General features: G+C 45.8%; 1 protein-coding gene across 1 annotated transcript in view; it reads left to right on the top strand.

Annotated features, from left to right (window-relative positions):
• Nucleotides 1-27,627, top strand: part of plcg2 (phospholipase C, gamma 2) — a 226,957-nt gene that overhangs the window by 149,547 nt on the left and 49,783 nt on the right. Inside the window, exons 10-20 of the mRNA XM_038806353.1 lie at nucleotides 7,211-7,329; nucleotides 8,525-8,610; nucleotides 8,868-8,988; nucleotides 11,094-11,262; nucleotides 15,852-15,962; nucleotides 16,591-16,686; nucleotides 19,214-19,395; nucleotides 20,708-20,908; nucleotides 23,785-23,904; nucleotides 24,010-24,190; nucleotides 24,970-25,035. Of these exons, the coding sequence (XP_038662281.1) occupies nucleotides 7,211-7,329; nucleotides 8,525-8,610; nucleotides 8,868-8,988; nucleotides 11,094-11,262; nucleotides 15,852-15,962; nucleotides 16,591-16,686; nucleotides 19,214-19,395; nucleotides 20,708-20,908; nucleotides 23,785-23,904; nucleotides 24,010-24,190; nucleotides 24,970-25,035 (1,452 nt within the window). The remainder of the gene's footprint in view (nucleotides 1-7,210; nucleotides 7,330-8,524; nucleotides 8,611-8,867; nucleotides 8,989-11,093; nucleotides 11,263-15,851; nucleotides 15,963-16,590; nucleotides 16,687-19,213; nucleotides 19,396-20,707; nucleotides 20,909-23,784; nucleotides 23,905-24,009; nucleotides 24,191-24,969; nucleotides 25,036-27,627) is intronic.

Here is a 27,627-nt window from a genome sequence, read left to right as displayed (position 1 = left end):
CAGGACCACTCTGGTGCAGTGCATTCCCCCCCCCCCCCGAGGGTCTCCCGCTTTGTGGTGGTCTACTGCCGCACCCCCCCCCCCCCCCCCGAGGGTCTCTCGCTTTGTGGTGGTCTACTGTTCCATTCACAACCAGACACAGCAGAGGGGCGACATGGTGGAGGAGGAGGAGGAGGGACATGCAACCTTGTCTAAGGAGAAGGAGGCGGGCCAGGAGGGGACGGAAGACGAGCCTGGGGAGGACCCACAAGAGGAGCCCGAGAATGGAGGACAGGGTTGCGAGGGTATAGCATGCCCAGAGGACCAGGGAGGCCTTCATTCCCACCTCCACATCCATTCCCTTCCTTCCCCCCCATTCTCATACTTCCCCCCCCCCCCCCCCAACATCCGACCCGACCTGACTACCCTGTTCCATCCTCCCAGAGTCTGTGCAACATCACCCCAGGGTGATGGGTCTGTGTCGCCACTGTCAGCGGATTATTACACAAGGCAGAAGTGTGATGATCACTCCCTGTGAGGAAACCTCTGGTGCTCCTCAGTTTCTGCTAAAGTCTGACTCCTGTCTTTCTGCTGACAGCGCGCTCACACCCATCCTCTGAACAGGGTCTGCATGGGGGGCTTTTGATCTTGGACCACGCTGCCCAGGGGGCGGGGAGTGGGTGGAGCGGAGGGCAGCAGGTCCGCTGTGAAGATTAACAAGAGGCTTCACATGTATCAGGTGAAACATATTTTAACTGTGAACATTGGACATTTCTACTTCCCCTAGCTGCACATAGTGACCCCCACCCCCAGTGCCCACTCTGGCTCCTCAATCTTCTTCATCTTAGGTGGTCTCCTCTAATGTCTAGGTGTGTCCCCAGGATGCACATCAGAGGTGGAAGCAGCCGGCTGCTTTTCGCACCCTGAGGCTGTAGACACTCTTGGCGGGTATCCTCTGAGGGCCTGGAGCCGGAGGGCCCCGGCTGACTTACCAGTGTCACTGGCTTTACTGCAGGCTTTCCACTGCGGTTGCCACCAGTGTTGGCCTCGGTGCCTCGCATTGTCAGCATCATCTCCTGCACCCATAACCTTTGGGATTTATCCAATCGGATATGCCCTTGTTGGAATGTTGCTGACATCCCCTCCTGTGTCCTAGCACCTGCATCAGTTCTGGGATAACTTAGTCCAGAAGCTCGGCATCTGACTGGGACTCAGCTGAGTCCTGGGATCCAGCAGACCTCTGACTGCTGACTCCTTTGGATGTTGCTGCCTCCACCTGATGTCTAGCAGCAACTGGGTGGTGCTCACCAGATTGTGCCCCAGAAGCCTCTCTACTAATGTCACTCACCGAGGTGTGTCTCTGCGCTGGTGGAGGGTAGGGGAAAAAGCGGCAACGCCTCGATGGTGGTCTCCTCGGAGCTCTCCTCTGAGGTGGTCGCATGGGTGACAAGGAGTGGGACAACTCCGAATGGTCCTGTCCCGACTGATGGAAATCCTGTGGGAGAATGGACATATGGCCAGTGAGAGGGCAGGATCATTTTGTCTGACATGAACAACTCACTTGAGACGGATCATCTGGCTGAAGCGACAGTGGATCTTACCTCTCTGGTTGAGGCCAACCTCGCTGTCAGTGACTGCTCTCTCCACGGACAACCCGACAATATCCAGGGCTTATTCCTCATAGGGAGTGAGGACTTGTTTCTCTGGTAGTCCATGTCCCGTCTTGGCCCTTTTACGCTTATTATGGGCTCTCATCTGCAGGACAAAGAATTGGTGTTGTGAGCCACGCGCTTGATGCAGAGAGGGGGGTCAATGGCAGGTGGCATGTGGGACATGATGGGGTTGTGCTGGTGGTTGCCAGGGGGTTCTGAGGAGCAAGCAAGAAGATTGAGGTGTCAGCCAGTGACTTGTGGGGCGGGTTGGCAATTTGAGGAATAGCAGGCGGAACTGATGCCAGGAGAGAGGTGGTAACTTACCCTTGCAGCTTTGTGGAGGTTGTTTGTCTTCTGCCATTGGGCACTGGTCCTCCTGGTCATGCTGCCCACACTGATAGCTGCTGTCACTGCCTCCCAGGCGGTATTGATGACCCCACTGCTGGTCCTCCAACTGGCACAGGGGAACAGGATGTCCCATCTCGCATCGACAGTGTCGAGAAGCCTGTCCAGGTCGGCATTCCCAAAGCGAGGAGAATGTCTGCGCGCCGCCATGCTTGTGTGTTGTCTGGGAGTGAGTAGTGAGAGAGCGTTTAATAGCAGCTCCCCCTTGTTAGCGGCAAGACACTGAGGTGCAAGGCTGGCGAATCAGACAGCGAGACAGCCAGTAATGGCGAGAAGCTCGCTAATTTTCGGCCCTGGGTGCGTATAAAAATGGTCTGCAATCTCGCCAGCACAGTCATCGAGAAACACCCCTCCAATCACCCTCTAAATGACACTTTGTTGACCTTGAAAAATGTTAACTGTCTTCATCTCCACTTGCTATGGTATGCGATCTTTTTACTGATTGATTAAGATTGCATTTTTCACCCTTTAATATTCTTTATCAATGATCTACAAAGTTTACCAGAATTGTGCATCTGTACTGAAAGCAGTCAACACGGGAGCAGTTCCAGTAAGTCGGCATTTCAGCACTGCAGGTATCTTAGCGCAGGTAGTTTCAGTTCTGGGGACCGTTTCCGGACTGAAGGAAGTGCAGAGTGCAATGATGAAAGTGTGGGGCCGTGGGGGAAGGAGGTTTTAACTTGGGGGATTTCAACACATGGAAGTTTCAATAGTGAGTAGTTTCAGAATGAGGAGGGTTTTGATATGGAGAAAATTTTGATATGGGGGAGTGATAGATTTTTATCTTTCCTTTGTTGTATTTGAAACAATAATTTGGTGTATCGGAACAAATTTTACATTGAGATATTTTCGAGTTGCATTCATCGTAGATCAAAACTATTCAGCCCTTTTTATATACTCGGGAGCAGGAATTGCCAGGAAACTTATATCTCCCTTGCTGGATTCACGAAGAAATCTTCAGAAGCCTAGTTAAGGCAATGCAAAATTCCTGTTCCGAATTACGTTGACCCAAAAGGTTGACTTTTATTCTCTTCACGGAAGCTGCCCGAGATATTGCCATGTTTCTTTTTTTTTTAAATTCACGGAATCAGCAATGTTTTATATTCCACCGAATCTCCTTCGTTTGTTTTGTGGGTAGCTGACAGGGTGTCGTTTACAGGTGTAATTTGCTAACTTGTGAGGAAGGCGTCAGCCTAATTGTAAAGTGCCTGAGATATGGGGGTCCTCACATTTTCCCTGGACAACGACGTCCTGCTCTTGCTGTGTCCGGCAGGGAGAGGCCCACAGCAGAACAGGAAGGATAATCAGGGAAATTGTGTCGGGTTCACAACCCTTTTGTTCCTGAGGGGGCGCCCACCCACGTCTTAAAATCCCACAGACCCTCTGTGACACAGCACACGTTTCTTTCTGCACAAACTGTAATTGGACAATTAAACAAATACATTTGATTTTCGTTTTTTTAAATTTTACTCGAGGTGAAACCTGTTCCCAGGGCAGTGCACTGTAGGGGCACACTCACAGGACTCCCTTCTTCTGCTCCACTTACCAGATCTATGACCGGGTTATGAGGACGATTTCAGGCAAAAAGAGCAACTTGTTTCAGGGGGGAGAAGGTCACTGCGATTGAGTAACTGGGAGGAAGAATCAATCCTGAGGTGAGGCTACCTTAGCTAATCTCCCTGACGTGGGCAATTTTGTCCCCATATCATTGTGGGCAGGGAGGGAGCCTGGTGAATGGCACCGGATTTAAACATCAAGAGCATCCGGGCGGCTGCCACCCTGCCACCGGCCCTGCGTAATCTCACTCACCCACACTGAAGGCAGTTAACCCATCTTATGGCTAAAGAGGAAAATCTGTGACAGCCATCGGAGGCATGATCCGCAGACAGAACCACCTCCAATGTTCTACATGTCCAGTAGGCTGGGTAAACTCTAATGGGACACTTTGAACATTCCATACCCAATAAAGCCTTTAGTTTCTTTAGAGTGCATGACTGATTAATTTAAGTGCATGGGCCATTTAAGATATTCTGCATGGACGACACACGTCCCTCTAATTTAAAGGGCTGTCTTGTATGGCCTGTATGGGAACTTTTGGGGGATGTGCAGCATCAGGGAAATGTCATCTTGGTTCTTTCAACATGCACCTATACTCTCTATAGTTGGGTCAGTAAAGATTGTCTGTTCGGGGTAGATTTCCTAAGTAGAGTTCGTAATACAGATCTGGACCGTGCATCTGTTTCTTGACACCGATTCAGTGGAACAATTGAACTATATTGCCTCCCACCTCCTGCCCCATTCTGCACCACAGTGCCTGGCTCTTAATGGGTCTGTTGGCATCTTTAGTTCTCACCATTCCTGGAAGGATCTGAGGATTTTACTCTCGTTCAACATGTTCCCGTTCCTGAAGACACAGCAGTGGCTTTCACATTTATACTGATGACACCCAGCACGACCTCACTGCCAACTTGTTTGACTCCCCTACTAAATTATCGGACTGCTTATCCGACACCCAGTCCTGGATGAGCAGAAATGTCCTCCAATTGAGTATTGGGAGGACCAAAGCCATTGTCTTCAGTTCTGCTGCGATTCAGTTCCTATGTTACCAATTCCATTCCTCTCCCTGTCTGACACTTAACCAGACTGTTTGAAATCTTTGGGCGAGGTCTTCCGGCTGTTTACGCCAGCAGGGTCTTCCGGTTCTGCCAATGGCGCACCCACGCTGCGGGTTTCCCGACGGCGGGAGGTGGATTCAATGGGAAATCCCATTGATAGCAGCGGGACTGGAGGATCCTGCTGCCAGCCAATGGGGGGTTGCCTCCCGCCACCGGGATGCACTCCGCGGGGAGGCCAGAGAATCTCACCCATCATGTCTTCGCTGGCCTTGTGATGAGCTTCCAACTTTACATTTGTGCCATCGTGAAGACCATGAAGACCACCTGTTTATACCTCCATGACATCATTCACCTTCGCCCCTGTCTTAGCTCTCTGCTGCTGACAAATAATACCCTGAAATCTGTGTTGAATGGGAGATCTTTTCTTTTAGGTGCAGTTCCCAGCGGAGCCACTAGGTGACAGCACCATTCTAGGTCTGATCACTGATATTGAGCACGAACTTCAGATTGTTTAAGACCTCACTTGGCAGAGCTCTCGAAATCCAGTTGAGAAGCCCTGATATAGTGAACTTTACCAGCCCATCTCTTCAGACAGGCAAATGTTTGATGCAAAGGGAGCAAGAGAGAGAGAAAACTATAATTGAAAAGAATGAGAGAAGAACAAACTCAGCAGATGTCACACTGACATGGTTATTAAATGAACAGCTCTAATCATGAACATGCAAGAGTGAGCATGAATTTAAATGCTTTGGCTCATTTCTACCCTAGATCCCAGAATAACATTGCAATTAAATCACAATGATAGTAATACCTGCGTCAAGAGAATGCTTGTTTGAATTTCAATTGACTTGGAAGAAGAGGCAAAATATGCCAGCAATTTCCTTTTTGGTTCTCCCAATGAGTCACCACAATTTTTGTAGAGGACCCATGTTTATACTTTCGTGAGGGATTTTTTTCCCCCCTGAAATTGGGTCAGCCGATTGGGAGAACCCTCAGGAAATCTCCCAGCGTAAGTTTTGGAATACGAGTTCAATTTCTTACCAGTAAGAGCTGCCTTGATAACATGGTGATAGGCTGGAGATCACACTCAGGAGCTCATGAAAAACTCCTTTTCAGATTGGGTGAGTCAAGGAGCAAAGATTCCAATTTTCTCGGGAGATAAATGATTCCCCGACAGCGACGCCTCAGAACAACCTGAGGTGCGCTGCTGAAAGGTCAAAGTGGCTTGTAGCAGTGGGCTGACCTGCCTGATCATAAAGCAACAAGTTGTGCTGGGTATTTCTGTTTGTACTTTTGTTTAAGATTTTGTCCATTTAGAGAAACATTGGGCGCGATTCTCCGCAAATGCGGCGAGTTGTAAAGGCTGCCGTGAAACTGGCCGTGTTTCATGGCAGCCTCCGCGCCCCCTCCCGGGACCCGATTCTCCCCCCCCGGGCGGGGCTAGCAGCGGGGCCCCGTGAAGCACGGCATCGCGGCCTTAGCGACCGTCGCTAAGTCCGCGCGCCAAGCGTCACGACGGTTGACGCGCACGATGACGTCAGCCGCGCATGCGGACTGATCCTGCGGGGCGGCGGAAGAACAAATAGTGCGTGGGTATCGGGCCCGCTGCCCGCGATCGGTGCCCACCAATCGCAGGCCCCTGCCACCCTTGGCACGGCCGCACCACGGCCGTGCCAATCGGTGCCATGGTTGTCCGGGACAGCACTTTGCGGCCGTTTTCACGAACGCTGAAAGCAGGTGTGATCGTGGCCGTGAAAACGGCCGTAAACTCCGCGGTATTCGGCCCATTGGCCTGCGGAGAATCGCTTTTACGGCGAGCAGCGATTCGTGTTGGGGGGCGGCCGGAGGGGGGGGGGGGGAGAATAGCGGGAGGCCGTGAAAATTGTCGGGAAGGCCCTCACGCTATTCTCCGACCCATTGTGGGCAGCGGAGAATCGTGCCCATTGTTTTGCTGGGGGAACGTGTAACTGGAACGTTGTCTAACTTTATTGCACATTATTTTTCTCCTTCCCCTTTCTGAAAGAATTAACTTCTCGCAGATCTGCAGAACTCAGATGGTGTCAGGTGGCTCGCCTAAGAGGCCGTCATTGATTTTTAGGCCATAACCAGGGAGTGTTGACAAACCATTTTAACTGTTGTGGGGAAGCTGGGATGGGGTGGGCGGTGGGGGCAAGAGGTGAAGGACAAGGCTTGACTACGATTCTGCACTTTCTGAACTTCCACACAAGTGGGGCTCACTGGAGAAGGACCCCTCGCTGATTCTTTTGTCCCTTAACCAGAATGCTAGACCCAATGATGTAACCTCCTTCCTGGGAGTAGCTAACCAAATACAGGTGGGTGATTAAACTTAGGCCCATCTTGGTCTGTACAGCTTAGTGGCCACTGGTGAACTTGCAAGCCATCAGAGAAAGCTTTGGTTTTTAATATACATTATTCATTCCATCCTCTGTGGTTTCCTGTTAAAATGCTAATCAAACTGCGTTAAAACTATGTTCAGATTCATTTTGCATAAAGATTAAATTGCTGCAATGCCTCTTCATTTTATTCATTATTTTCCAGTTTTTGACATATTTATTTTCAAGAGAAAACACCATCTGGGATACCAAGTATGATGCCATTTGTCCCCAGGATATGAATAATCCATTATCACATTACTGGATCTCATCATCACATAACACGTAAGGAAGGAATTTACTTTGCCTGGTTTTAAAGGAACTTTTTTTTCATAAGTTAGAGACTAATATATTTTTAAAATTTTTTATATTGATGTTGCATGAATTAACGAATGACCTTCATTTCCTTTAACCACCTTGTCCAGGACATGGCTTGTCTAGGACATAGCTCGGTTTTCAAACAAGGCTGGGCATATTGGCTAAAACACTGTGCAGCCTCTTCATTAATACTCAAAAGCATTGACACTGGTCAGCAATAATCAGTTACCAATTATTTGAGACATTTGAATGTGCAATGTGATATCTGGGGAGTTCAACTCCAACAAGTACAGAACATTTATTAATCCGCATATCATATGTGGCTCAAATGGGCTTTATTATCATAAAACGCTGATCCAAATTGTGGCTCAGGTCACCGACAAACTCTTATTCTTCTCCTAATGAAAGACTGGGGAAGCATTTGATATTTCTTTCAGCACGGCACGCCGTTTCCCAGAGTCCTGCCTCCATATCGTCACCACTACACCGTGTCCTCCAATAATAATAATATTATTAGTGTCACGAGTAAGCTTACATTAATACTGCAATGAAGCTACAGTGAAAATCCCCTCGTCGCCACACTACGGCATCTATTCGGGTACACTGAGGGAGAACTCAGAATGTCCAATTCACCTAACAAGCACGTCTTTTGGGACTTGTGGGAGGAAACCGTAGCACCCGCAAAAACCGCACGCAGGCACGGGGAGAACGTGCAAACTCCTCACAGAGAGTGACCCAAGCCGGGAATCGAACCCAGGTCCCTGGCGCTGTGAAGCAACAGTGCTAACCACTGTGCTACCATGCCCGTCCAACATTCTTAATAAAAATTAAAACCAATCATGAAATACATATCAGAATAATGGTAACGCATCTCAAATAATCTTTCAGTTTTGAAAAAGAGCTTTGAATGATAGAATATATAACTCAGAAATGTGTCATTTGCCCATCAAGGTCTACAAGGGCATTTTTCTGCATGTGAATTATCTAATGTAAACCCATTCTCCTGCTCAAATTATGTCACATTCAAGCTGAGTAGGACTATTTAAAAGGAAATCAATCATATGCCTTTCTTTCAATATGTCGATATTATTACATATTTAAAATAGTGTACGTGAAGTCTTTTTTTTACTGAAGTTACTGACTGTCACTATTTTGTTTGCAGGTACCTCACGGGAGATCAGGTCCGCAGTGATTCATCTACAGAAGCATACGCTCGATGCCTGAGGGTGGGCTGTCGATGTATTGAGTGTAAGTTGAGTACATAGGAAAATAAATCCATGTCCTCTGCTTTTGTGCTCTCAGTCCCTGTTAAACAGCCTGAATAGATCTACATTATCAATATCGTCCAATATTCTAAACGTCCTGGATCATTTCCCTCTTCAGCCTTCCCTTCACTTCACTTGAAGCTTAGCTTTTAGAGTTTCGTACTGGTTTCTGTGAGATTTTAATCACATACTTTCTTTTCTATATGATACTGATGCTGCATTTGCTCTTGACCGTTTCAGTGGATTGCTGGGACGGGCCGGATGGGAAACCAATTATTTATCACGGCTGGACGCTCACATCCAAAATCAAGTTTGACGATGTCGTTGACACCATCAAAGCTCATGCCTTTGTTTCATCAGAGTGAGTTTCCACTGCATATTTTGTGTTGCTCTGTTAGCTGCTGGAGCAGTGCTGTGACTGCCGGCTGTATCGATCGCCACATCAGGGGTTCTGCCCATTCATCATACTGCAAGGATCTGGACAATGGAACATCTCTCAGTTCTGATGAAGGGCATGTGAAATGTTAACACAAGAAATATGGGCAGGAGTCGACCATACTGCCCGTTGAGCCTGCTCCACATTTCAGTGGGATCTTGGCTGATCCTGTGTGTCAGGGCTACTTTGCTGCCTGTTCCCCATATATCCCTTTGTTCCTTCAGAGACTGCTTTTTCTCCTCCTCTTTATGTCTGAGCTGCAGTTTATTTCCAGCATTGTCTTTTATGTTTCAGATTTCTAACATTTACAATTCTTTCTTTAATTTGGTGCTTGATCCATTGAGAGTGAAGGCTGGCTGGAATGCTGGTCTGATTTCCCTGGAGTAACTGAGCTGTACTTTAAGAACTGTTGTGTTTAGAAAAGAATTGTTCTTGGATGTCAGCAAAGCTGGCGAGCCGACACTTACGGCACATACCTAATGACCCTTTGGATGCTCTCAGTACTGCACTGCAGTGTGGACCGTCAGCATAATAAAGTGCACCTTGTGTGGAAGGTGGACCTTTCAGCCATCTGAAAGAAGGGAAAGCTGGCATTTACAGTACACCGTTCATGACCATGGGCTCGTTACAGCCAATAAAGTGTTTTTGAAGTGTAGTCCCAGTTGTAATGCAGGACTCCCACAATGTCAAAACGAGCAGATAATATATTTTTTTGCGATATTGATTGAGGGATGAGCATTGGTCAGGACATTGGGCGTAACTCCACTGCACTTCCTTGTGGGATCGTTTTTTAATGTCCGGATGAGAGGATTGACGGGGCCTCAGTCAAGGCCTCATCCAAAAGACTGCACCTCCGACAGCGCAGTATTCCCTCAATACTACACTAGAGCATCAGCTTTTATCTTTGAATCTACAGTCCTCTAATTCAGAGGTGAAAGAGTTACCCATTGAGCCATGACTGACACATCGAGGAAGCACCATTTCACCCCTGTCAGTTTTTGGAAATGAATATTCTGCTCATGTCCGGGTATCCTCACAACATTCAGCATTTCCCTGAGTGGCTTCAGAAGAAATAGTTTGGAATGAGGATGTTACCTTTTAAAGAAACATGAATGAAAAAAATTGCTTATTGTCATAAGTAGGCTTCAAATGAAGTTACTGTGAAAAGCCCCTAGTCACCATATTCCGCCGCCTGTTCGGGGAGGCTGTTACAGGAATTGAACCCGCGCTGCTGGCCTTGTTCTGCTTTACAAGCCAACCATTTAGCCCACTGTGCTAAACCAGCCTTATATATATAAAACAATGATATTTTGCTGCTGCTTTCAAGTATTTGATCCGATACTACTTGTCTGTAATTGTTTGCGTCACTTTAATGCAAGGGAATGAGTTACTTATTTCAAACAGTCAGGACTGAATTTTAGGGGCTTCCAATTTTCTGGCACGAAAGGGTGGCCAGTTTAATTGCCTGGTGACGGGCACCCAAGAGCAGGTCGGGGTGCCAGCACTGTTTAGGCAGCCAATGGTCACCATATTCAGGGATTTATTATTATAAGTATTTCATTGCAATTTTGTTTATTAATTTATGGGCTAGGATGTTGGTGGCTGGGCCAGCATTTATTGCCCGTTCTTAATTGTACTAGAACTCAGTGACTTCCCAAGCCATTTCGCTTAAGAGTCAACCATATCGCTGTGGGTCTGGAGTCACGTGTAGGCCACACCAGGTGAGGACGGCAGATTTTCTTCCCTAAAGGGCATTAGTGAGCCAGATGGGTTTTTACAGCCATTGACATGGCCGCCATTAGACGTTGAATTCCACATTTTTTATTAAATTCAAATTACATCATCTGGCATGGTGGGAATCGAAAGCTGGGCAATACCCTGTGTCTTTGGTTTTCAAGTCGAGTGACAATATCACCAGGCCACCGCCTTCCGTAGCGTATTACCCAATTGCTCATTGGCTACATGCCATGCCATTCAGATGTTATCTGGTATAGCGGATGTGGCACTAATTCTACCGTTCTCATTTTAAGGTACCCAGTCATACTTTCAATTGAGGAACACTGCACTGTTGAGCAGCAGAGGCATATGGCGACCAAGTTCAAGGAAACGTTTGGGTCCATGCTTATCACCAAACCAACTGAAGCCAACGCAGAGCAGTTACCATCCCCAGCACAGCTCACAAATAAAATCATCATCAAGGTGAGAGTGTCACCTTGGGTTTACCATTTTCACAGGAGTTAAATTTGCCACAGTGCGGTTCAAACGGGAGATGGTCGAAAAACAATTTTCACATTAAAAAAAAATTGAATTTGTTACCATAAGTGGTTCTAAAGCCCGAGACAATCGCTGGAGTTTAAACACTGGAAGAAAGGTTCTTTCAGAGGGAAAATGGGATTAAACACCAATGCGCACTTACCACCAGAACAGGCACTTAGGACTCCTGTGAATTCATGGGATGTTTGAAATTTTCTTCTCATCTTCTAGTAAAGTGATATCGACCAATACATAGCTGAAGACTCGGAATCAAGGTCACATTAGATCTTTGACGCTTTTTATTGAAATTGACTATTTTAATCCTCAAACGTGTGAGACACTCAAGGGATAGATACATTTTGATCAACAGGTTAAGTACACAATTGGATTGGGAGCAGCTGTAAGGAAATTCACAGCTATTTTTAGCTTTTTATTGATCATTCATGCACGCCTATCTCTACAACAAAACATTTTTGAAATTAATGTGTGTAATATTGTGCACTGTAATGCAGGTCTGAGCTTGCAGTGTGGCTGATTGGCCTGTGTTAACTGCAAGATCGTCAGTTCCCAGCTTTAATCGATGCTAATTACACAACAACTACAACCCAGATTCCCCAAGGATTGGAGAAGACAGCCATGCTGCATGCTGCCCCTTCAGCATATTTGCAGCAGGAAAATAATTAAAGTCTCACTTCATTGCAGCTCCAACTGAGACTTTGCTTAATTATTTTTGAAGCACATGGCTGAGGAAAGCCAACAGAAAGTAAAACACTGGAGGAGCAAAGCCAATAGAAGTGTGGAATGGAGTGTACCTGTGGAATGGAGTGTACCTGTGGAATAAATGTACCTGTAGAATGGAGTGTACCTGTGGGATGAATGTACATGTGGAATGGAGTGTACCTGTGGAATGAATGTACCTGTGGAATGAATGTACCTGTGCAATGAATGTACATGTGGAATGGAATGTACATGTAGAATGGAGTGTACCTGTGGAATGAATGTACCTGTGGAATGGAGTGTACCTGTAGAATGGAGTGTACCTGTGGAATGAATGTACCTGTGGAATGAATGTACCTGTGGAATGAATGTACCTGTGGAATGGAGTGTACCTGTGGAATGAATGTACCTGTGGAATGAATGTACCTGTGGAATGGAGTGAACCTGTGGAATGGAGTGTACCTGTGGAATGAATGTACCTGTAGAATGGAGTGTACATGTGGAATGAATGTACCTGTGGAATGGAGTGTACCTGTGGAATGGAGTGTACCTGTGGAATGAATGTACCTGTGGAATGAATGTACCTGTGGCATGGAGTGTACCTGTGGAATGAATGTACCTGTGGAATGAATGTACCTGTGGAATGAATGTACCTGTGGAATGAATGTACCTGTGGAATGAATGTACCTGTAGAATGAATGTACCTGTGGCATGGAGTGTACCTGTGGAATGGAGTGTACCTGTGGAATGAATGTACCTGTGGAATGAATGTACCTGTGGCATGGAGTGTACCTGTGGAATGAATGTACCTGTGGAATGGAGTGTACCTGTGGAATGAATGTACCTGGGGAATGGAGTGTACCTGTAGAATGGAGTGTACCTGTGGAATGAATGAATGTACCTGTGGAATGAATGTACCTGTGGAATGGAATGTACCTGTAGAATGAATGTACCTGTGGAATGAATGTACCTGTGGCATGGAGTGTACCTGTAGAATGGAGTGTACCTGTGGAATGAATGTACCTGTGGAATGGAGTGTACCTGTGGAATGAATGTACATGTAGAATGGAGTGTACCTGTGGAATGGAGTGTACCTGTGGAATGAATGTACCCGTAGAATGGAGTGTACCTGTGGAATGGAGTGTACCTGTGGAATGAATGTACCTGTGGAATGGAGTGTACCTGTGGAATGAATGTACCTGTGGAATGAATGTACCTGTGGAATGGAGTGTACCTGTGGAATGAATGTACCTGTGGAATGGAGTGTACCTGTGGAATGAATGTACCTGTGGAATGAATGTACCTGTGGCATGGAGTGTACCTGTGGAATGAATGTACATGTGGAATGGAGTGTACCTGTGGAATGAATGTACCTGTGGAATGAATGTACCTGTGGAATGGAGTGTACCTGTAGAATGGAGTGTACCTGTGGAATGAATGTACCTGTGGAATGAATGTACCTGTGGAATGGAGTGTACCTGTGGAATGGAGTGTACCTGTGGAATGGAGTGTACCTGTGGAATGAATGTACCTGTGGAATGGAGTGTACCTGTGGAATGGAGTGTACCTGTGGAATGAGTGTACCTGTGGAATGAATGTACCTGTGGAATGAATGTACCTGTGGAATGGAGTGTACCTGTGGAATGAATGTACCTGTGGAATGGAGTGTACCTGTGGAATGGAGTGTACCTGTGGCATGGAGTGTACCTGTGGAATGAATGTACCTGTGGAATGAATGTACCTGTGGAATGGAGTGTACCTGTGGAATGAATGTACCTGGGGAATGGAGTGTACCTGTAGAATGGAGTGTACCTGTGGAATGAATGTACCTGTGGAATGAATGTACCTGTGGAATGGAGTGTACCTGTAGAATGGAGTGTACCTGTGGAATGGAGTGTACCTGTGGAATGAATGTACCTGTGGAATGGAGTGTACCTGTGGAATGGATGTACCTGTGGCATGGAGTGTACCTGTGGAATGAATGTACCTGTGGAATGAATGTACCTGTGGAATGGAGTGTACCTGTGGAATGAATGTACCTGTGGAATGAATGTACCTGTGGAATGAATGTACCTGTGGAATGGAGTGTACCTGTGGAATGAATGTACCTGTGGAATGAATGTACCTGTGGAATGAATGTACCTGTGGAATGGAGTGTACCTGTGGAATGGAGTGTACCTGTGGAATGAAGTGTACCTGTGGAATGAATGTACCTGTGGAATGAATGTACCTGTGGAATGAATGTACATGTGGAATGAATGTACCTGTGGAATGAATGTACCTGTGGAATGGAGTGTACCTGTGGAATGAATGTACCTGTGGAATGAATGTGTCTGTGGAATGAATGTACCTGTGGAATGAATGTACCTGTGGAATGAATGTACCTGTGGAATGAATGTGTCTGTGGAATGAATGTACCTGTGGAATGAATGTACCCGTAGAATGGAGTGTACCTGTGGAATGGAGTGTACCTGTGGAATGAATGTACCTGTGGAATGAATGTACCTGTGGAATGAATGTACCTGTGGAATGGAGTGTACCTGTGGAATGGAGTGTACCTGTGGAATGGAGTGTACCTGTGGACTGAATGTACCTGTGGAATGGAGTGTACCTGTGGAATGGAGTGTACCTGTGGAATGGAGTGTACCTGTGGAATGAATGTACCTGTGGAATGGAATGTACCTGTGGAATGGAATGTACCTGTGGAATGGAGTGTACCTGTGGAATGGAGTGTACCTGTGGAATGAATGTACCTGTGGAATGGAGTGTACCTGTGGAATGAATGTACCTGTGGAATGGAATGTACCTGTGGAATGGAATGTACCTGTGGAATGAATGTGTCTGTGGAATGAATGTACCTGTGGAATGGAGTGTACCTGTGGAATGAATGTACCTGTGGAATGAATGTACCTGTGGAATGAATGTACCTGTGGAATGGAATGTACCTGTGGAATGAATGTGTCTGTGGAATGAATGTACCTGTGGAATGAATGTACCTGTGGAATGAATGTACCTGTGGAATGAATGTACCTGTGGAATGGAGTGTACCTGTGGAATGGAATGTACCTGTGGAATGGAGTGTACCTGTGGAATGAATGTACCTGTGGAATGAATGTACCTGTGGAATGAATGTACCTGTGGAATGGAGTGTACCTGTGGAATGGAATGTACCTGTGGAATGAATGTGTCTGTGGAATGAATGTACCTGTGGAATGAAGTGGAACTAGACTAGCAACTGGAAGAGAAGGAATGGGAATAAGCTCAGACTTGTAATAAATGGGTTTGAAGTTTGAGGGTGTAAACTGAGATGTAATAAGGGTTCTACTTCCAATTATAGTGCCCTGAAAACTGCTCCAGCATTGGCAGAATATGTAATTGATCACAGAAGGAGGCCAGTCGGCCCGTTGAGTCTGCACCGGTCCTTGGAAAGAGCACCCTACCCAAGCCCACACCTCCGCCCTATCCCCATAACCTAGTAACCCCACACTAAGGGCAATTTATCATAGCTGTGGGAGAAAACCGGAGCACCCGGAGGAAACCCACGCAGACACGAGGAGAACATGCAGACTCAGCATAGACAGTGACCCAAGCCGGAATCGCACCTGGGACCCTGGAGCTGTGAAGCAACCATGCCAGTCGCTGTGACGTCCCAGTTGTATGTGCTTATTTTAATTGCTGCATTTTGTATTATTATTCCATCCACCATTCTGTAGCAGTGGTAACCTATCAAAAGGCCTAGAAATTGTGTAGTACTGTGTTGTCGGCGTCTATTGGATTGTCATTCTGGTTTATTATTCTGAAATTTCTGTCTGTTTCAGCACAAAAAATTGGAATCTCAGCAAGAGACTAATACGTCCACCGTTTACACCTCATTCAAGGAGCTTGAAAAGAAATCTGGATTTCTCTATCTGATGGATCCAATTGATCTGGTAAAACCACAGGCGCAATTATTTATAACAGCCCCTTTTGGCTTGGACTGGATTTATAGGGAACGAAAGTTCAGCTTCAAAAGATGCATTGCAATAATATTACTGGGAGATGCTAAGCAGAATTGTGTTGGTATTGACTGAGTGGCTAAGTGAAAAGACCAAAGTAATGTTATTCCTGAAAACAGCATTAGATCCTTTTGCCAGCTGCTGTGATTTGGATATAGTAGCTGATCAGAGGCCGACTCTCACACAAGGACGCTATCTGAGTGATCTTGTATAAAGTCTATGCACATTTCCATTCTGCCTGAGGGCCTGTACAGACTCAAGTCTCACACTCGAGATTATTGAGCTGCATACTAGGGAACAGTAACTGTGGGTTTGTTCGGTTGTTTTCCTCGTATAAGATAAGTATTCATCCCAAAACGCTCTGTGCTAGACGCGAACCTTTCTTGACAGGAGTGTGTGGTTGTTCATAGATTGCATTTTTTAGCTTCTGATTTCAGTGCCCTTCTTAAAAATCAAATGGACAACAGGTTAAGCGCCGGGTCACATAGTCGCTCTGTATTATTGCCATTTAACCATTGTATAATTGTCACTGCATTTTAAACCGTTTGATTTCTTGTGGCAGATCTGGTACAAGCACTACTGTGTGATCGCAGATGGAAAGCTTTACTTTGCAGATTCTACCGATGATGATAATGAATTTACTAAAATGACAAACCAGGTATCGTTCCGTTCATCCTTCCTTTCTCTCACCACCCGTCTGATTCCCCCCCCCCCCCCCCCCCCCCCCCCCCCCCACCCTGCACAGGCTTTCACCAGGTTCCATTTCAGCCTTTCAATGTGTAAATGAGAAATAAAATCACATCAGCACCCAGAATTTTTCCTCAGCTTCATCACCCTTTCCCTGCCCCTCAGCGGGGGGGGGGGGGGGGGGGGGGGGGGGGGGGGATTGTATTCCACGAAGCTTACAGGGAGGCTAATCGATCCCTCCCCGCTGGTATCGTGAGGATTATAACATTTCCCAGGCCAGAAGCTCAGGGTTCTTGTGATACATCTTCTTGACGGCCTTCATTCTGAAGCGGTGGGTATCCTAACTTGCTTTCACTTATTGCTTCTGCCATAATGCAGCACCAAAGTATATTATTTCCGAGAGTTTGGTGACCTATGTTGCGTGGCCGGAATGAGCCGCGTGCGACCGCTGTCAGTGCTGGACCAGTGGACAGTATTTCAGCTTTGGGAACAATCATTGAAACTATGTTACGTTGACTTATGCCATCCCTCAGTGAACTGTACACTAAAAAGGATTTCTTTAACAAGAAATGATTGAAGCGCTTCATTAGGAAACTGTCATCTGACAGATGAGATTTGGAGCTGAATCTAGGCTCATAGTTATCTCATCTGGTTTTATTTTTTGTTTTGCATATCTTCAGACCGTTCTCCCTTGGGGAACAGTATGGAGTGTTGGAAGGATTTTGCAGGCTGATTAACAAACTGCTTTTGAGTTTCCCTGTTCCGACTATTAATGAGCTTAGAATTTCAGTCCTCAGTGACCTGGAGAGGCAGCGTTAAATTGGTCAGAGTTTAACTCCAATTATTATTTAAAATGATAAAACATTACAGGGCAGCATGGTGGCGCAGTGGTTTGCACTGCTGCCTCATGGCGCCGAGGTCCCAGGTTCCATCCCGACTACGGGTCACTGTCCGTATGGAGTTTGCACATTCTCCCCGTGTTTGTGTGGGTTTCGCCCCCACAACCCAAAGATGTGCAGGGTAGGTGGATTGGCCACACTAAATTGCCCCTTAATTGGAAAAAATGAATTGGGTACTCTAAATTAATAAAACGAATGATAGAATATTACAGCAATGATCTATTTCCCATTCTGCCCAGCCTATGTAAAGAATTATTTTCTAAATCCCTTGAATTTTTTTTTGTGAATATCTTAAATGTGTGCCCTGTCAGTGGCACTAGCCTATCACTGCTTACCCTGTCATAACTTTGATCACGCCTTCACGTCACCCCTTAACTTTTTCAACTCTCGTGAACAACAGTCAACGTCTCAAGCTTCTCACTCTGACTGTAACTGCTCATCACTGGTCACATCTTAGGGTGGTACGGTGGCACAGTGGTTAGCAGTCATTACCTGGGTTTAATACCAGCCTTGGGTGACTGTCTGTATGGAGTTTGCAAGTTCTCCCCATGTCTGCGTGGGTTTCCTTCGGATGCTCCGATTTCCTCCCATGGACCATAGCTGTGCAGGTTAGGTTTATTGGCTGTGCTAGATTGCCCCTTAGTGTCCAAACATTTGGTGGGGTTATTGGAAACATGGGCTAAAGTAGGGTGCTCTGACCAAGGGCCAGTGCAGACTCGATGGGCTGAATGAGCTCCTTCTACACTGTAGGAATTCTAGGATTGTATGAATTGATGCTGCAACATACTTATCCATCCCTCCTATAAGGGCATCCATAATATTCCAACTGCAGCCAAAGGATTTGTGAGAATTCCACCTTATTTGCCTAGCTTTTGAACTCTACACCTTTAAACAGAAAAGCAAGTGTTCTGCTGGCCTTTGACGTGGCCATTTCTTCGCATTCTTCCCCATCACTTCGCCATTCCAGTGTGCTCACAATTTGGAAGACGCATCACCACTCTGTAAATTTGCTTTTCACAGAATCATACAATGCAGGAGGAAGTCTGTTCTGCCTCTTTGCAAAAGCTGCTCAATTATTCTCAACCCCTTGCTTTTTCTTCATGGCCCTGCAATTTTCTTCCTTTTCAAGTATATACACTGCTTGAAATTTACTATTGAATTTGATCCTTTCAGGCACTGTATTCCAAATTGTAATAACTCGCTGCGTACAAAAAAAAATTCCCTTGTGTTCCCCTACCATGGTTTGTTTGCCAGTCACCTTAAATCAACCTTCTCTGGTTAAATCGTTTCCAGTTAAGTCATCTACAACCAGTAGGAAATCATTTCCCTCTATTCACTCTATCAAGACAATTCATAATTCGGACCTCTCCGATTAAGTCTCCCCTTCTCTGCTCTAAGGAGGAGAAGCCCCGCTTCTCAAATCTCTCCTCATAACGTGGTCCAATTCTGATAAATCTCCCTATGTACTCTTTCCAATCTCCTCCGAACCCTATCATCCTCATCTCTCTCTCTCTCCCCCTTCACCACACAACTGCCCGCTTCATAATAATGCGGCATGTGTAGAAGTTACTAATAAAATCTCTTTTTCTAAAATTTTAGGCAATAAATAGCACGGATCGTCACTTTAATGAGAAATGGTTTCATGGGAAAATGGGCAGAGATGGCAGGCAGAGGGCAGAGCGGTTGCTCCAGGAGTTTTGTATGGAAACGGTGGGACGAGATGGAACTTTCTTGGTCCGTGAGAGTGACACGTTCCCTGGAGACTTCACGTTGTCATTTTGGTACTGATGTTATGTTTCTCAAATTAAACTTTACGTAATTAAAATTTACTCAGTGGAGTTAATGGTTTAAAAAAACGATGGTAAAATAGGCAACTGCTCTCACCTCACCCATTTGACTCGATTGCACAAAGTCAAAATTAAATCCAATATTTTGGTTGGCACCATTCTTCAGAGCTCACGTTGCACCCAAAACATTTTTGCCCTAAGCTCTCAGTTGCCTGCGATTCTATTTCAGATTTCCAGCATGTACAGGTTTCCTTGATGGGTGGGATTCTCTATCTTGCCGCACCCCCAACTCCGTCGGGAAAACCGCGGACGTGAGTGCGTTGCCGGCGAAGCGAAAGACCCCGCCAACGGAGAATCTGGCCCATTGTCTCTTCCCATATCCACAATAATCATAAAACATATAGTTTTCTCATTTTTGATAATTTTCTGAGGAGATGTTTGTGGCTTTGCTTCAAATGTTAAGCTTATGTGCAAGTGTGAGGGTATAATGGTGGCTGTTTACGGAGCCTCGTGCTGGGCGGTATCAGCAAGAAAGGCAGGCTACTTTCTGGCCTCTTTGTATTTGGTGATGCAGGAGACAGATGAAATCTAACTGTCCAACAACCCATGCTGGAAAGTGCACATGAAGGGGGGGGGGGGGGCATCAAGCTTAACTAGAATATTCTTTCCTGTGCCACACCTGCCGAATTTCACTGAGTACATGAAGTACCAAAGCATTGCCAGCAGGTGTCAGCAACCCCTTGGAAGTTAGGAATGGAGAGAAAATGTATGAAAGGTCATGTAAGCTACAATGTAGTTGTTTCTTCAAACAAAGCAGTCACAGGCAAGCCCAGTTGCACTGTTCCAACACTCCAAGAGTGACTCCACTTGAAAGCAAATAGTCGACGGCAGTGAAGCAGCTTTGGACATCCAGGGGTAGTGAAAGAGGCTTGATAAACACAAATGCTTTCTTCATCAATACGCTGTAGCACACAGCTGCAGTCTCACGATTTCAGCATGATTCCACATGTGGCACGCTCTGGATCCCAGGTTGGCTTTTGCTGACGCTAAACAGAGCCTGCCTGCTGCTGTGAAGATAGGGACGTTGAGAGAACAAGTAAATTCAGGCATGAAGATTAGATGTTCGAGAACTGTGGTAGAGTACGTAACCAAACTCGCCCACTCATTTATTATGTAATGCACAGAGCCTTTAAAACACGGGGAAAAGTAGTGTTCAAAATTAAAATGCTATCAGTTATGCCAAGATTGAATTAAAAATAAAACCTCACATTACAAATCTAATTTTTATTTGCATTTATCCTACCAGGAGGAATGGAAGAGTCCAGCATTGTCGCATTCGTTCTTTCACAGAAGGAGAGGGCACTAAATACTTCCTGACTGATAATTTAACTTTCAACACAGTTTATGATCTAGTCCAATACTATCAGGGTACACCTTTACGATGCAGTGAATTTGAATTACGTTTAACTGAAGCAGTACCTAGCCCAAACCCTCATGAATCTCAAGAGTAAGTACTCCAATAGAAACTTATGCCATCAAATTAAACACCTCGAGAATAGGGGGGGGGGAAAAGCGCAGCACTTAGTGGATGGTATTTAGAAATGTATAATATTTCACCGTTTAGTTAGAATCCATAAATTCAATTAAAATCTCTACAGGGAGGCCTTCAGCCCAATGAGTTTGCGGCAACACTCCAAATGTGCACCCCCACCACCACCACCCTACCCCTGTAAAACCAGCTAACCTGCGTGTCTGTGGACTGTGGGGGGAACTGGAGCACTCGGAGGAAACCCACCCAGACATGGGGAGAACGTGCAAATTCCACAGACAGACAGTCCTCCAAGGCCGGAACAAACCCGGCTTCCTGGCGCTGTGAGGCAGCAGTGCTAGTCAATGTGCCACCGTGATACTGGATGCATTTCAAGAGCAAATGTCCACCAGGCACGACTGGATTCTGAGCTGCTGTTTAGATGTTGAGGGATAGGCTGGCATGGTCTGTAAGGTCTTTCAGGGGGATTCTCCGTCGGCGGGAACCTCCGCCCCACCAGCAGCACACGTACGCCCGCTCGGTTCCCGACGCCGTGAGGTGGCCCACAGTGGGAGACCCCATTGGCCGGCTGTGGGAATGGAGAACCCCGCTGTTGGCAGGGGTGCGCCACGCCGGAATATGGGGCGGGCAGGACGGAGAATCCTGCCTTTTTTTGTCTTTAACTCTAGGGGCTGTTTAGCACACTGGGCTAAATCGCTGGTTTTGAAAGCAGACCAAGCAGGCCAGCAGCACGGTTCGATTCCCGTAACAGCCTCCCCGAACATGCGCCGGAATGTGGCGACTAGGGGCTTTTCACAGTAACTTCATTGAAGTCTACTCGTGACAATAAGCGATTTTCATTCATTTCACTTCATTTCTTTTAAGCGTTTCAGTGAAAAAGGGAACTCATGTTATATTCACCCTGCTATCTTGGTCTCTGAGGGAGATTGCTAATCATGTGCCGAGTTTGGGACAGGTTTGTTGTGCAGTCTCTTGAGAAATTGGATTTGGGCTATGGATTCTAGCTAATTTTTGATGAAGACTATTCCAACAGCATAGGATATTTTCATCTCATTAGTCTAGCTGGGACTTGAACCCTCGTTGGCCATGCCTGGCCAAGCCGAAAGCCATGTGATTTTATTTAATGACTCTGCACATGCAAAAAAGAGGTGTAATCACATAGGCACAAAATGCTTTGTGTGAGAGGTAGATAAAATAAAATAGGTTCAGTTGTGTACGCACGTATATCTTTCATTGTAATCCAGAAACCAAAAATCAGAATGTTTCGGTTTGATTATCAAGTCCGTGATTTTGCCGGAGGAACCAGAAATTCCTGCTGGAAGTTAGTGGACCTTTGGCTGGTCCGGCAAATTTTCCATTCTGCTTGCGGTGATTTCCGCTGCAGGAGGAATCTAGAAATCCCAGCCCATACCTTAAAATTAAAGTTCCAAAAATTGATTGGTCAGAGATAATTCATTTCAATGCATTTTGAATGACTTGAGAATGGAACAGTGGCCTAGACTGTGCAGTTGTAATTGATGGCGAGACTGTCAGCATTCATGTTATTACCGTTTGCAACTGACCACCAACGTCTGGTGTCCACCAAATGCACAGTTAAAAGTGGAAATCCGGAAAGTGTGCACAGTCATACCTTTTTCTACCACAGTGTGTATTGCTGCAGTCTGCAGATGCAATCACCACAGAATCAATGATTTGAGGTGAACATAAGCCTTTTACATACTATCCTTGCTGTAAAAAAATATTGAAAGTGTTGAATGAGGTGAAAGTGAATTTTTAATGGTATACTAAATTTTAATTATCACCGAATAGCCTCTCTGACCTTGAAAACTAATTTTACAGGTTCAGGCTTCCAAGTTTCCGTTCCGTGATAGAAATTGCAGAATTAATTATTTATAAAGACGTAATACATTTTGGGGCAGCATTGGAGCACAGTGGTTAGCACAGTTGCTTCACAGCTTCAGGGTTTGATTAAGGTTTGATTCCGGATTTGGGTCACTGTCTGTGTGGAGTCTGCACGTCCTCCCCGTGTCTGCGTGGGTTTCCTCCGGGTGCTCCGATTTCCTCCCACAGTCCAAAGATGTGCAGGTTTGGTGGAATGGCCATGCTAAATTGCCCCTAGTGTCCAAAAAGGTTAGGTGGGGTGATGGACATAGAGTGGAGGCAGGGGCTTAAGTAGGGTGCTCTTTTCAAGGGCTGGTGCAGACTTGATGGGCCGAATGGCCTCCTTCTGCATAGTAAATTCTATGGTAATTAATAAAATTATTTTTTAACTTTTCTTATCTTTAAAAACATTTAATTGATATTTTAGCTTCTACCCTAGTGCCATGTGTATGTCCCAATCTTTATTTTACTTTAAAATGATTAAAAAGTAAATTACATACTGTGCATTCAGCTCCCTGATTTGCTGTCTGTATGAATTGCTGAATCTGAGTGGTTGCTCAGGCTGCTAGATCATAGAATCCCTACAGGGCAGAAAGAGGCCATGGGGCCCAATGAGCCTGCACCAACCCTCCGAAATAGCACCCTGCCTAGGCCCGCTCCCCTGCCCTATCCCCGCAACCCCACTTAACCTTTTGGACAGTAAGGGCCAATTTAGCATGGCCAATCCACCCGACCTGCACAGCTTTGGACTGTGGGAGAAAACCCACTGACATCACTGTTGCTGGATGCCACAAATCCTCTATAGATGCTGCCAGTTTGAAATTAGCGCTGGTATGCGGGAAATCAATGTTGTAGCTTGTAGATAGCTTTCTACAAGGTCAGCTGTGAACGCCACTCTTTTGTCACTCACACCAAAATCTGGACCAATGTCCCTTTATTTTTGGCATTTTCAGATGGTACTATAAAAATCTAAGTCGAGGAGAAGCTGAGGATATGCTTATGAGGATACCTAGAGATGGCGCCTTTTTGGTTCGAAAGCGAGACGAGCCCAACTCATATGCCATTACCTTCAGGTAAGGTTACAAAGAATTGTTAAAAAGATATATTTTATAAAACGCATACACGGAGTGTGAAGAGAATCCATAACTGCATCATTTTTAATTTGTGGCCTTCCCCAGGGCTGAAAGTAAGGTTAAACATTGCCGCATTAACTATGAAGAAGGAAAGTACATACTGGGGACCTCAGCAGAGTTTGACAGTCTGGTGGAGCTTATCAGTTATCATAGAAAACAGCCACTATATAGAAAAATGAAACTGCGCTACCCAGTCACGGAAAGGATGCTTGAACGTTACAGTGCGGTAGGCATTTATTTTATTTTCCTCAACTTATCTTTTCTCCCCCCCCCCATTTTTTTGGCATATTATTGCTGATATTCTTCATGTTTCATGTAGAACGATGAAAAAGCTCTGCCCTAAACTTTAGAATTTGCTGCCTTTGCTGCCAGTCCAGAAGTAGCTAAGCTAAGGGGCTGACCCAAGCCTCATAGTTCACCCTGCTCTCTCAAGGGGGTGTACATGCTAAGTGTTCCCTTCAGTAGCCTAGTTCAAATCTATTTGGACCGTTGAGTTTGGGATTGTGGGCGTGAGTCCAACTTCAAACATGTAGCTACCGGAAGACTCCACTTTATTCCTTCTTTGTAATTGAGACTTTGCAGTTTGCAATTGTCTTCTGGTTGGCAAACCAATTTAGATTACCTCAAGACTGCCCTTGAATTCTCGATATCTGAGAACTCACTGGTAAAAATTGAGAGTTGCATTTTTGCTGCTTAATTCTGTTGTACACCATAGTAAGGTACCTCTGTGAACTTGTCCCTAGTTTGCATGGCCCTGCCATTGTGGGCTCAATTACATTTTCAGTGGCAGGTACAGATTAACCTGACGTGTAGACTCACAATGTTTTCCTTCAGTTATTTCAAGGGGAAATGGAACCACTGCATGATTTTGGCCTGAGGCGAAAATCTTCAGTGGGGTTTGAAAGCGTTCCAAGGTAAACAGAAGGCCTCAACGCGATGCCCCTGAAACGATCCGTTTAACAATCCACTACATTCTGTACAATGAAACTTTTGGTCTGATTTCAGGAAAAAGACTACGGCAGTCTCTATGGTATAAATTACGTGGACCCGAATGAACTAGCACCTGCTCAGGTAGGATTCTGACATAGACCTGTCGTATGTTTAATAGAATATTAAATAAATCTCCGAATACCGGCAGGAATAGGAGATTCACAGCAAAAACCTCGCTCTGGAATTTCTAACCTCCATCCAAATCCAGATATCAGTGATAGCGCTGGTTTCTGGAGTCATCATGGCCCACATTCCCTCACTCGGTGTTATCTCCTTTTAGCATTGTAAATTTTAGTTAAACGTTGAGGAGGTTGATCATTTCATTATTAAAACATTAGATTCAAGTCAGATTTCCCAATAACTGATAGTTCTCCTCTGGTACACTGCCATTTGCATACATTGAAACCAATTAGTTCCAGTCAACATAACCTGTGCCTTGGCTGCCAGAACCTTGAAATACATCATTAGGTTGAGTTATTTTGTGTGATTCTCAAGAGAAAAAACACCGTTCCTAAGTTGCAGTTTTCATCATGCTACACAAATGCTGCAAGTCCATGTTCAACAAATTCTCAGAATTTGGCTTAAGAAATCTCCGCAGAAATTTCCGTTGAAGGATTTCCTCCAGGAACTGGAGTGAATAGAGGGAAAATCCAATCTGTGGTGCGAGACCCTTGGAATCTGCCCCCTTACTTCACCAACTGCTGGGAGGTTAATTGTGCGCCAAGCAGGAGGTCCTCTGCTCTGAACTCCAAGAAATTTTTAAAAATGAAGATCTGTGGTGCTTTGCTCATTGATCGAGTTAGTGATACCTGCAATGGTACAACAACTACAACCAGCTCTACTGACCATCCACCCATTGAGCGCAAAAAATGTTCTGCTTAGCTGTGCCACGGTTGCACAGTGGTCAGCACTGTTGCCTCACAGCGCCAGGGGCCCAGGTTCAATTTCAGACTTGAGTAACTGTCTGTGTGGAGTTTGAACGCTCTCCCTGTGTCTGCGTGGGTTTCCTCCGGGTGCTCCGCGTTCCTCCCAACCGTCCAAAGATGTGCAGGTTAGGTGGATTGGCCATGATAAAAAAAACAAATTGCCCCTTGGCATCCAGGGATGTACACGTTAGGTGGGGTTAGGGGGATAGGGCGGTAGAGTGGGCTAGGCACAATACTATTTCAGAGGGTCGGTGCAAACTTAATGGGCCGAATGGCCTCCTTCAGCACCATAGAGATTCTATGAGACTTGCTGAATGTTGGCAGCACTTTACAGTTTTTGCATCAAATAAAATAAGCGCAGATTCCTTTTCAGAATTAGTTTAATTTTCAGTCCGAAGAATTTCTATTTAAAAGAATGAAACCACACAGTGAAAGTTTGAAAGTTTTTATTAAAGCCACTAATTATTTCTGAGGTAGAACGGCATGGCTCACTGGGCCAGAAAGTAGCATTACATTGAAACAATAGTTCCTATTTCCTGGCCCTTTGCAAGGAGTTATTTAGATGGAGCGTGGTAAGACTGATACAGCCATCCATCAAAAATATGTTCAACTGCAGATCATCCATCATGTCTCCCAGCTGTTCAGTTTTTCTGATTCTATCAGTATTTTAATTCTGTTTTAATAGATTTGCACTATATTTAGAATGTGAATGCCCAATATTTGTACAGTATTGACTGAAAATGCAAACCATTGTATGATTTTGAGAATTAAGAATCGGGCCAGTAATTACTCTTACTTTATGGACTGTGATAAAGTTCCATTCTTTTGACACAAATCCACTTGCAGCCTAATTTTTAAACAGAGAAGGAATTGCAATTTGATTTGAAGCAGTTATGAACTGTCAGTGTATAAATAATCAGCATGAGCAAGCAAGGAGGGAGATTGGGGTTTAAATTAATTCATTATCATGGCACAATTACTGGAAATTACATTTTGCTAAGGGTCCACAGTGGTTTTACGAGAGGTAGATCAACAATGGAATGTTGAAATACTGGGGACTGGGCAGGCTGCATGTAGGAAAACCAGGAGCTGGATTCCCCATTTGGGAGACTAAGGGCGCGATTCTCCGCCCCCCACGACGGGTCGGAGAATAGCGGGAGGGCCTTCCCGACATTTGTCCTGACCTCCCGCTATTCTCCCCCTCCCCATGGCCGTCCCACGACACGAATCGCTGCTCGCCGTTTTTTTACGGCGAGCAGCGATTCTCCCCTATCCGATGGCCTGATTTCCCAGGCCTTTACGGCCGTTTTCACGAATTTAAACACACCTGCTATCACAGTTTGTGAAAACGGCCGCAAAGTGCCGTTCTGCACAACTATGCCACCGATTGGCACGGCCGCACCACGCATTTGCGGAGAATCGCGCCCTAAGTGCCAGTCCGAACGGAGAATTTGCGGGTGTTTTACAATGCCAAAATTGGCGTCAAACCCTCACCGATTCCAGGACCGGTGAAGGACTATCAGCGGTACCGGGTGAAACTCCCGGCTCCCGCACCAAATACAGCCGGAGGACAGCCGGGTCCCTGGCCATGCATACGCACGGCGACGGCCTGCAGTGGTCGCTCCGTCCAACGTGGCTCAGGCCGTGAGCGGATCCAACCTGCCACCTGCGACCCCACACGCCTTCCCCTGGCCACCCCCCACCAGTCCCCTCCCAACCCTCGTGGTAGCCCCCCTGGCCAGTGACA

This window comes from Scyliorhinus canicula, chromosome 9, assembly GCF_902713615.1.
Source record: "Scyliorhinus canicula chromosome 9, sScyCan1.1, whole genome shotgun sequence".
NCBI lineage: Eukaryota > Metazoa > Chordata > Chondrichthyes > Carcharhiniformes > Scyliorhinidae > Scyliorhinus > Scyliorhinus canicula.
Note: the sequence above shows the minus strand (reverse complement) of the source record. Positions and strands in the feature narration are given on the sequence as shown.